We start from the raw sequence: 12,135 nt of genomic DNA on the forward strand, positions 1-12,135 counted from the left end.
AAATAATCCTATCGTTAATGCTAAGCCTGTGACACTCTGAGCTAAAAAATCAGCCTTTTTTCCAACGATCACAATTTTGGGCATGATAAGCCTTGATGTGTCAGCGCCTGGGGAGGAGTGAGGGCCAGCAGAGGGGAAAACTTCTGCGGTGCACCTGGACCACCTCTAACCAGCCCTGTTCCCTCCTTCTCAGAAGCAGTTGGATCCCTTGCACTGGGACTGACTTTTGAGGTGGAAAATCTGACATCAGAAGCTCAGCAACTGCATTCATAATTCATCTTTGTCTCATGCCACGTACCAGTTTGGGGACAACTGTACCATGTTGTGGTTACACTTGTAAGGCTGAAGTGTCTAATCGGTTGCTTTTCCAAAACACAAGTTGCATGACCTACAGCTTTCAGACTAAATGATTGTAGTGCTCCTTTCCGGCTGTAGATCTATTGCAAAAGTATATAAATATTATTAGCCACTGGCATTATATTTGATGCTATAAAAGCAAAGAAATAGATCTTCCTCCACTGAAAACCTGTACAAGTTAAAACCATAAAACCCTCTTCCCTTTGTTTTCTTCTGAAAGTGGTTGTAATGCCTCTTCCTCTCACTGTACCGTCCTCTACCATTTGACCAGATGGATGTCACTCCTCCACTTTTCTTCCCTATGTTCCTGAGCAGGTGAGAGATGAAAAGGAAAATATCACCTGTATGTCAGTGTCCAGATAAAAAGCTGCAAAATTAAGTTATGAAGCTCACCCTTTTTAGCAAAATTAACTGATCTCCTATTGGCCCAGCATAGCTCCTTCTTCTTGACAGTTTATTACTTCTAATCATATGAATCAGGGCTCATTCCAGTATGATTTTGATTAAGTCTGCAAAAGGCAGTACACTCAACTCCTCCAATTCTTTGGATATTGAAACAGAACTTTTTTTTTTTTTTCCTGATAATATAGCACATTAATTGCTTTATTTATTAGATGAGCATTAGCTTTTGATATAACCCATCCCATAGACTCCTGACATCCTGCATGCGGAGAAGTCCTGTCCTTGAATTACTGTAGCGCGCAATGATCAGAACTTACCGCTGATGTTTTGTTAGCATTTGCTAGCATCGTCTTGGCAGAGGGTGACCTCTAGTACTGACTCTAAACATTTTCAATTTACAGACTCAAGAATTTTTGCTGTCTTTGCCTCTCATTCTTTTGAAGAGGTCAGCCCTTTACAAATTTGCCACAAGAAAGAAGTTCAAAATGCCCTATATACTTAAAGAGCTTAATAGGAATATAGCCACAATGAACACACAACGTACAATTCATTTTAATATTTATAGAAGAAATTCGCATTGTTTAAAGTGTACACGAGCAGCTGCTGTCATTTGGCTATGAGCAGATGTTAGACCTCCAAAAGCTTCGCTGATAATTAAAATACTAATAGTTAGTGTTTTACCCCAGCTGCAGGTTCTGTTTACTGTAAATTTGATTTTAATGGTGCCTCTGTGCAGTTATTGAATAGAGGTTTGTTTTCTACTATACATACAAAAGTGTCTACTATGAAGACAAATGGTTATTTCCCGTAATTTACTCTGGAAAGATATGAATATACTCTGCAACATAGTTGAATTTATATATGAAATACAGATATGACTATCACATTGTAAATGGTACTTTCTTGCTATCTTAACTAACAAAAAGAATTAGGGAAACTTACTATTTCTAGTTATTCCCAAGCATTCCCCCTGAAAACTGCTGTGCTTTTCAAATGGGTTGAGAAGTGCCCTCAAGCAAAGAACAGGTGCTCCTTTTGACTGAATGGGTGTGTAAATCAGAATAAATAAATACAGGAAATCACGATACTCGTATTTGATAGGTACGCAGAAGAATATGATTTTTGCTTGATCATTTAATAACATGATGTTTTATTTTAGGTATCCCTTACAAGTGTCTGTTCTCTTTAGTGCATATATGTACATCAAACGTTAGGGAAGGCTAGCCACTTTCAGAATTGTTAATCCCAAGGGCCTGATTATGCAAACACAATGCATAATGCAAGCTACCATGTTTAGTCCCTTTGAGACTATTGAGGCTAACTATGGCAGTAAGCAGTACTCTTGATAAATAAATGTTTATAAGACCAGGATCTAAATGTATATATTCTTGAAAAACAAAAACTCTTGCTGAGATAATAATGACAAAAAGGGGGCTTTGCTTTTTTTGACAAAACAGTTACTGCCTGGGACTAGACTATCTCAGAAATCCAGATCATTTTCCTTATGAGCAGAGCTTGTGGGGCTTTTTTCCCTGATTTTCTCATATTAATGTTCACATTATTTTTCGTATTATCTTATGTGTTCTATCTGCCTAGGAAACAGAATTCTCCGGTTTGATCAAGCACGACTGGTACCTCTTGAAATTGGGATTCTGATCTAGAAGTGCTACAAATGCACTTTCCAGTTGCACTGCAGGGGTTAAAACAGAAAAAAGTGCATCCGTGTAGCATCAATGTCAGTTGTTCCCAAACTGAGGGCCAGAGTAGCCTTTGAAGCTGGACTGCCAAGAAATGTCCAGGCTGGCTATCCTCATCTCCAGCTGCTAAATTGCACTGCAAGAGCTAGCTAAAATACTCCAAATACATTCCTAATGCTGCTTGTCCATATAGGTAATTACTGTATATGCCACAGGGAGGTTTTTGCTCACAAGTAGGACTTGAGAAGCCGAGCCTGCATCCTGGCAAGCGGCTAAAGGGGAAAAGTACGCTATAAGAAAATCGGTTACTGTGCGGGTTAGGCAGTTGTAAAATCTGCACATTAACACTGTATGTGTTTGCCATGATCAGTGGGAGTTTCAGTATGTATATTTTTTATTTGCATAGTGTCTGCAACACTGGGCTCTATAGTGATCATTTTTGACCTTGAGCGCAGGAAAAGAGAAACTGAAATTTTTCACAGAGAAGGCCTTTTCCTAAAGGTTAATTGGACACTGGAGGGAAACTAAACCAAACCAAACAAACCTAACTGAATGGCTCAGCTATTTATTTTGGTGGTTGTTTTTTCTGGGTTTTTTTTTCTTTTTCTTTTTGTTGCTATTGTCATAGTCCTCTAAGGTCTGGGAGGTAAAAATAGCAAGCAGGAAATTTCAGTCTGTTTTTCAAAAGAAAAAAAAAATTACAAAAATATTTCCTTTTACATTTTAAGGAGGCTAAAAGGACATCTGCTGCTTTGTTTAAGATACCTGAAAGGTTAAAATTTCATCCTTTATTCAAGCAATTCTTACAAGACCTTGAAGTTTCTAAACATGATTGAGTGGTTAAGGACAAAGCTAGAAGCCAAGAATGTTTTGAGTTTCAGCAGACATTACTGGATTTTTAAGTAAAAAATGAACTATTAACACTATTTGGACTTGGTTTTGTTGTTTAATTTTCCTTTTTACAGTAATAATATACTGAAAGGAAAAAAAAAACCTTGCTGCATTGATATCTCTTGAGATTTATGAACTTTGTGTCAATGGTGGATTTTTTTTATGTCTCTTAGGGAGCTGGGTAAGTCCCCTATAGGTATACTTATTTGTACTGCTTTACAAATATTTGCTGCCTTTGTGGACATAATAGTTCTGACAGAGCCATTTGAGCTTGCTGATTTATTTCACTTCTTGGTTTGACCCATCCTATTTTCTTTCCTTCAGCAGAAGACATGAATGAGCCTTCACAACCTCTTATTTAGTAGCTTAACTAGCTGGTTTAGAAAATGCTGGCCCATGCATCGCTTGCACATAAAAACCTTACAAATGAGAAAGAATAGGTTTTACTGTGGTTAAGGAAAAGAGATCTGAAAAATGTAGCTTATTGTTATGGCCTCCGAAAATCAAGGAAATCCTAAAGTTATGACATTACGCCACAGTTCTTAGACTGCACTTAATTAATTAAGGTAGAGATCATTACAAAAATAATTTTTAAAAAAAAAAAGAAAGAAAGAAAGAAAAAAGAGCAGAAACTTGGAGCTTGATCAAGGCCTAAATGATTTCTTTATGAATTTGAATGGTGGACTTACCGTGCCACTCAAAATATTGTACTACCATGTAGAAAATAACTTTTAAAATAAAAGAAATCAGTTGCTCATTCAAGTGATGCCCAATATAAGTTGAATTTTCTGTATCTTTAAGATTCCTTGAAGGTGTATTTAATTGAAGGGAAAAGATATTTCTTTGCATTCGCATTATTTAATATTCATTGCATTTTAGTAGATACCAAATATCCGTATGTGTCAATAAATAAAGTACCTAATTACCAAAGTACAAAAAATTAAGTGTTGCTGAATAGGGTGCTATAAATCAGGCCTCCTAGAAGTTTTGCAGAAAAGGAAAAATAGCTGGTTTAAGCTTGCTGTGTAAATGCAGATCATTTCCGTCGTCGTAATAGATTATTTCATTTATGACTTAGTGCTTTGTCCTAAAGGTGCTCCTTGTGAAGGATGTCCTCAGCCTAGCCTCACCGTGCGCAACCGCTTGCTACAACTTTTGGGGAAGGGTTAGAATTCTAAAGAGGCTGCTGGCGGAGAGCAAAGTGGTGCTTTACATAGAGTATTAGCCCAGACTTTCCTAACGCATTACGCATTTCTTTCTGAGACAAGTCTCCTTAATGCCATCTTTATCTGCTACACGATGCATGAAATCTACTTTCTGTTTTAGAACTGCGGCTGACCCCCGACCCCGCGAGTGGCGCCACAATGTGACCTTTCTATTGTCATCAGCTTTCATTCTCCTGAAAATTCTATGAATTTTTATTACAAGTTTTTTTAAACCAAGCTGAGGCTTCAACAAATTACTTGACACAGATGAGATGAAGTTGTTGAAGTAGTGTTAGATAAGTTTTACAGCCAGCATGTGTGCTGCTGAACAGTACAAAGCCAGTGTCCTACAATGTCATACACCAGTAACTGCTGAGCCTACTATTGGATAAATACATCATTTTATGGAACATTGATTGTTCTATAAACCCAATGGAGTATTATGCTCTATGATCAAACCATTTAGATTGTGTGTAGAGCACAGAAAATGCCATATTCAGGATGGTACTAAAAGTGCCATTTGTGTATTTTATGGATGTCATTACGGGGGAAACTTCTCTCTGTAGGCCCTGTTTACTGCAAAATTTTTTAGTCTGTAATGACATTTTTCATTCACAACGTATGCCTTCAAGAGAGGGGGCCCTTGTTTTATTTGTTTCATTCGAGTTTACTGCACAAATCCTGTACATTTTAATTAAATGTAAGCTTAACAAAAGAATAAGGTATTTATTCTGTGGGGAACAAATGATGACAGTAACAAAAGAATAAAACAGACACACAAAAGAAAGTCAGGTATTGAGTAAAAGAGAGGGAAGAAGGTACTAAGCCCTATTTGTAGTTTCCCAGAAGCACATTAAACATCAAAGCATTTCTTTTAGCCCTATTTCGGGAGTTTGTGGTCTCTGAGAATTAAAATAACCTGCGAATATGGATTTAATGTCTAAAAAATCCTGACGTTTTCGAATAAAACACTAACAGTCGCTCAGGACTCCAACTGATAAATAATGGCTCTGCTGAAATGACAGACTTCTTGGAAAGAAACCAATTCTGTGATCATTGCACCCCTAGATATGAAACACCTCTTTACAAATTGTCTGAATATGAGCTCTCGTATCATTATATTTTGTCATTTTAATACCTATTTGTGTATCTTTTTAATTTGCAGTGACACACAATCAGCAACAAGTCCACTTTTCCCAATATTAATGTGGGCTTGTATTGCAGCTTATGTTTGCCATGTCAGCCAACACTTAGTCCTTCTCTTTACCTGTTTTTAAGAGGGGGTGAGGGGCAGGCTGGATTTAGTAGGACAACATGATTTGTTGCTACATACAGTCCAATAATGTCACATGTTCCTTAAATACATAAAAATTCCTACAAATGTTGTGTTGGATAGCAGCACTCCATTATAGAAATGCACTGTTCCAAAGTCGAAATAGCAGCTAAACCTCAACATACATTGTTTTCTAAATATCTTCCCTACTTGGCTTTTCACTGTTAAAACAAAAGAAAACCAGTAAAATCTGCAATTCATATTTACCATGAAAAATCACTAAAATTGAAGTTGATGTTCCCAGTAAATTCTTGGTCATAGTCCAGTTAAAATTTAAAGTTACAGTAGATTCACATTAGTTTAAATGACACTTGAACTTCTACACAGCTCAACATTAATTCATTATAGTTGAAATGGAAGAATCTTCAGTGGGTGAATCTTTTACAATCTGATTGAGGCTGTTACATTTTATAGGAGCCATTTTTCAAAGCAGTACTGACAGCACTCGAAGTTATTAAATTGCTGAATCAAAAGATGGACCTGCAATCGCATTTATGAACTGTGATGGAATAGCTGGGGTTGCACTGAGCTGAGGTTAAGATGTTGGTGTAGTTAAGCTTCATCACACCCCTTAGTGACAGCAGTATTTACCCGTGTAGTTTACTTTAATGGTCAGGAAGTGGCTTAACTCACCTCTGGATTCAAATAGATTAAGTAAGCAGTCAGAATGGCATAATTATCAGTGCTGCGAGGGATTCACCGGATAGCTCTTCACCCAGGAGACTTCCCATTCAATTGCACAGTAAAGACTAGAGTTGCATAGATTCACGGGTACGGCATTTATCTGAGGAGATGAAAACAGGACGAATTTCCTTTTTCTTTCCCTTCCCCAGACCAGAGCTTCTCCTCAATGCAGTGACGCTGTGTCCCATACATAAATTACCGTGATCTTAGGGGAAAGATGTCATGATTTTGCTGTGCGCGTGTGAAAATTATGATCGTAGAGTTATTTTGATTTTGAAATCCAGTGGAAAATGCATGATTTGTAGAGTTATTTTGATTTTATGCCACATCACTGCCAGCCTTCTCTTTTATCATGTCAACAAAGCAAGACTCCTGAGAGAATTAATTACTTCTACTCTATTATAAAATGTGGAGGAGCTAAGATAATCGTCATTTTATGTTGATTTCCCCTTCCTATTTTTCTGCTCTTTGGGGGGTCTTGTGAATGTCAGTGCCTACAGAGAGCACAGGAAAAGTGGGGATAAGAACCAGTCGTACCACAGTAAGCTTCCTTCTCGCTTATGCCTGACAAAATGTACTTCAATTGCATGTGCCAGATTTATCATGCAGCATCACTTGGAAACACTCTAATGGCTTAAATTGTTAATTTTCTTTTCCAAAGATAACCTGCTTTGCAAACTAAGATGGAGAAAGTTGTATAACTTCAGTTTAGACTTGTGAAGGTGATTTGCAGCCTTTCAGCTTAACAAAATTACTCCTCGTGCTTCACAGTACAGTTCTCCACCAGAAGCTTTGTAATAGAAAAAAAGATAGACAGACAGATAGATAGATTAGATAGATAGATGCCAGCAGGAGCTCAGTCTTTTAAGCACTTGTGTTATCTCGGAATATTAGCTTGATATGCACCTTTGCCTTTCAAGTTGCCAGAGGATGCAAGATGCCAGGTACTCTGTCTCGGAGTAACACAGCTCCTAAGCGTAAACTTACCTTTAAGCAAATGATTCTCTGGTTTTTAGATCCCAGTTTAGTTCTCTGGGGGATCAGGGCCTGACAGCTCTGTGCTTAGGGTGAAAGAGCCCCCTTAGACCAGCTTTAGTATAATTCTGTTGGCCTCTTGAGTTCAATGGAGCTTGTTGTTCTATAGAAGTGTCTTGGTGGCTTGGAAAGTACAGTGACAGCCTGAGATTTGGCTGTAAGAGTCAATTCTTTTTCTTGCTTGCTTTATCCCAAACAAGCAATGACGTATCTATGTGTGTTAGTGATAAGATGCTACACCTGTTATTCCAGAGATGTGATTTCAGTTTGTGTAGGTGAATTTAAACTGGAGCATGGGTGTGGGTAGTCTCAGCAGCATGGGCTTCATCGGCCTTCCCAAAGCCCATCTGGCATTAGACCCTCATCTCGTTCTCTCTGTGTGCACTGGTCGTGGCCCAAAACTCACTTCCCAACACCTGCAAGAGCTGCAGGGGGGCTTCAGGATGGCACTGCCATGGGGAGACAGCGAGTGCTAGAGCTGTTCTGCCATGGACATCCACAAAGCTGGTCATGGGGTGCTCTCAGTTATGTCTTCCCAAAAATGCCAAAGGCAACCCTGAGGCCATGCTTTGACGAAGGCGGGCTTGACTTTGTACAGCTGTGGGCACTGTTTGCTTTGCTGAAGCTTTATTGTTAGTGATGAGAACTGAGAAGGAAACCTTCGATGACCCAAAACCAGACTGAGTGGCAAAGCAAGCAGTTAGAATGTGTATTTTAGTCTGTTAACTGATTTCATGTAGAAATAATTAAGAAGTGTAATTGAGGTTTCTCTGGCTGATACTTTATAGAATAGCCTGCTCAGGGTAAGAAAAGTACCAAGTGTTTTCTCCAGGTAACTAGGCTAGTGACTGAGTCAGTCAGGTGTGCTGGAGAAGATGCTAGGTGGGAAACGAAGGGGAAGACAATGGCATCAAAATGACAGCATGGCAATTACCTCGCCAACAAAAGCAGGGTATTAAGAAGATCAGCCACCGTTTTTCACACCCAGATATGTTTAATGTAATATAGGATCCTAAAATTCATTACTGAAGTACTGAAATATCACCGACAGGATCTTCTATAAAAGATGTGTTAATGGCTTTTAACTGTATACTGTATTTATCTAGGCTTTTTTTATACAGCACATTTTAAAAAACACATTTAAATTGTTAATAGGCTGCAGAATTGTTAAACTCAGCAATTATTTCAACCTGTAAATATGTTATTTGGAAAACATGCAAATTGTTTTTGTTCACTTGCTCATTTTATCTGTGTTTTCTGCCAATGAAATCTAAAAATTATCAAGGAATTTTTTTCCATTTGAGCTACAATTTGTTAAAGTAATGAACTGATATTTGCCATGATACCATGTTAACAGCATTTTTTATCTTGTAGGCATTGTATCCAAGTCCTATGAGTGCCGACTGAAGGGGCAAGGAGCAACCTTTGTGGAAACTACGAGTCCTTTTACTGCAGCAGCACTGGGAGAGGTTTCTCCAGTTAAAGAGAAGGTCTTTCGGGGCAGTAGAAGACAGCCACAGTCACCCGAAGAAGTTCAGCAAGTTATTATTATTCAAGGATACGATGGTGACTTTGCAATTGATGCCTCTGTGGAAGAAACAGCAGCAGCTACCCTTCAGACTCTAGCGATGGCTGGGCAGATGGCCAGGGTGGTCCATATTACAGAAGACGGGCAAGTCATAGCTACAAATCAAAACGGCTCACACATGAGTAGTATGGTTCCAGGGCAGATACTTACTGAGCAGTTAGCAGACGTTGCAACGCAAGTGGTAGTGGTTGAAGGAACAGGAACTGATATGGAGGAGGCTGTTCGAATAGACACAGTTCCTGACTCCAGTAGCACTGTACTGCAGCAGATAATGCGACAAGAAGTATTAGATGCTTCTGAAGCTACAGGCCATCCTCCAGACTCGTCCTCAGCATTAGATGCCCTGCTTTGTGCTGTAACAGAGCTGGATGAAGTGGAAAACAAATCTGGACTCCTTGACAGATGCAGGTCTGGTCACAAAGATTTCTTGCAAATGCCAAACCCAGAGACGCCCAGCGTTCCCAGTGATGCAGAGGGACAAGAAATACAAATGTTCCATGAAGTTCAAGAGACTCAGGAAGATACTGAACCTATGGAAGTAGTGACGCGGGTCATGCACCCATCGGCTATAATTGCATCTCAGGAGAGAGCTCAGGCTGCCTTCAAGAAAATGGTCCAAGGAGTATTACAGTTTGCTGTATGTGATACGGCTGCGGCCGACCAGCTGATGAAAGAAGGTGTCACTCAGGTCATTGTAAATGAGGAAGGGACTGTGCATATGGTAGCTAGAGAAGGCTCTCAGATAATTATGCAGGAAGCTGGTAGCCATGCGCTCAGCGTCCAAAGCGAACACATGGATTTAGTTGAGTCAGATGGGGAAATATCACAGATTATTGTCACTGAAGAAATAGCACAAGCCATGGTTCAGGGTTCTGATGGTGACTTCTCTGAAGGTGCAACCCACTACATCGTCACAGAATTGCCACCAGACATGCAGGATGAGCCTGGTGTGTACTCGCACGCTGTGATAGAGACAGCTGGGTCTCCAGAGATTTTGCAGGCTGGTACTGCTATAAAAGAGGAAGCCGTATCCCCTGATAGAGCAGGAGAACAGTTAACAAGCATGGTCATTTATACAGAGGGTGGCTCACAAGTAATTAAGGGCCAGAGAGATGATAATGAAGTACAAGAAGCATGAAGAGCTTCATCTCCTAGGCTCGATGCAGGGCAAAGCTGGAAATTGCCAGATCCATGGAGGAACTGTTTTCCTGGAACATTTTCTGTAAAACCTTCTAATACAACGTCCTCCTAGCCAGGTAACAAATATGCACCCTGCGGGAGGTGAAGGTCAGCTACTAGGAGAAGTTCACTGAAAAGGATAGTACAATCTTGTTACAATAGCTCTAAGAATTTTATATGGGATTATTATAAAACAAGCATATTAGGGCGCAAAGGAGGATAAAAAGCTCCCCCAAGGTGTAGGTATTGTTCTGTTCACTGCTTGCTTTGTTGTTGGTTTTGGGGTTTTTTTAATGTTTTATCTCAGGGTAATTCCCTGGCTTCTGTCATTTTTGTCTAACATAATCAAAGGAGTAAAATAATTCCACTTACACGTACATTTTGTGAACAGAAAAATAAGCAAAAAATACAAAACCCACAATAACGAGGTGAACAGGTAAGCTTACATACTGTAATCGATGCCCTTCTTTATTTTAAAGAAGAACAGGTGACATTTTGCTTTCTAGAACCTTACTTTAAAATATCCCTGGCTAAAAATATGTCATCAAAATAACTATTTTTGCATCTAAAATAAAATTTTTCATAGTAGCTTACTCTTTCATGGCATCACTTAGGACTTTTCCTAAAGGAGAGCTCAAAAAAGCTACACTTCAGAAAATTCTTGATTATATGTATTCAGGAAGAAGAACTTGATGCCTGTAACTTCCACTTAATTTTAGATGAGAGTCCTACATAAGAAATGTGCATTTTTTTTTTGAAAAAAATATTGTCACTGTCAGTGTTTTGCTTTTCTTATAAATAGTGCTTCATATAAATACCATTTTGCAGTTCATTTTGTGAGCGACTTCTGAAATGTTATGGGGGTTTTTAAAGAAAATTCTGACATTGACATTAACAAGTAGGAAAAAAAAAAAAAAAGGTGACCTTGTATTTCTTGCTTAGTCCAGAATGTCAGTTATTTACTTGTGGATATACTGCAATTGTTCAATGCAAGTTCATGTTGAAAAGATCTGTTTCATGATACAACTGCTTTTGTTTCTTTAAAAAAATTGTAAAATACAAACTGGCAAGGTTTGGGGATTATTTTTTTTTTGTCTTTCAAATAAAATGTTAGCATTAAAATGAAGCATCATGATTTTTAATATTAAGCAATAAACAGAACTGGCATTCAGCAGGAGCAAACGAATGCTATCTGTTTTGTCTGTGCATTTTCTCTTTTCCTTTCTCTAGCTCGCTAGATAGATAAAGATAAAAGAATCTAATTTCTGAAGTGTGCCTCATGCATGCTTAATATAATTGTGTAAGTGTTTAGGGTATAAGCCATGCTGACTCTAGAGATAACTGGGTTTCCTATCATGCTTAATATCTTAAAATTATCAACTGTAAGAAAGTTGCGGTGAGGTAAAACAATAGTTCCGTCCTGAAGCAACTGTTTAAAAATGTATTTTCTGATAGAGCTGCTGAGAAAAGGTGCTTCATTCTGGGGCTAGAAGATCCTGCTGTCTTTTCATCTCTTTTTATTATTATTTTTTAAGTTTTATTATTTTCCAGGAATTAAGGTTGTGTCTTTGTCAAACCCCCAAAAAAGTAAATTTCAAGTTAGACATCGAGATTCATAATTAGCCGAGTTTGACTTGCTCATCTTTCTTAAAAGTGACAGGCTGTTCACTTATTCTTAAATACTGTCTTCAGCAAACAGTGACAGGATCAACTCCCGTTTGTTATCAGGAAAAAGGTGACCTTTACAAAATGATGGCCCTCTGC

The 12,135-nt window shown here is 38.5% G+C and overlaps 1 protein-coding gene across 4 annotated transcripts in view; it reads left to right on the top strand.

The window, feature by feature from the left end:
- Positions 1–11,493, top strand: part of ZNF407 (zinc finger protein 407) — a 346,932-nt gene extending 335,439 nt beyond the window's left edge. For all 4 annotated transcript variants that reach the window (XM_054815163.1, XM_054815165.1, XM_054815164.1 and 1 more), the window contains one exon: positions 8,979–11,493. In XM_054815163.1, the coding sequence (XP_054671138.1) occupies positions 8,979–10,330 (1,352 nt within the window). In that variant the 3' untranslated portion in view covers positions 10,331–11,493. The remainder of the gene's footprint in view (positions 1–8,978) is intronic.
- Positions 11,494–12,135: the final 642 nt, after the last annotated feature.

The sequence above is a fragment of the Grus americana genome, chromosome 2 (genome assembly GCF_028858705.1).
Source record: "Grus americana isolate bGruAme1 chromosome 2, bGruAme1.mat, whole genome shotgun sequence".
NCBI lineage: Eukaryota > Metazoa > Chordata > Aves > Gruiformes > Gruidae > Grus > Grus americana.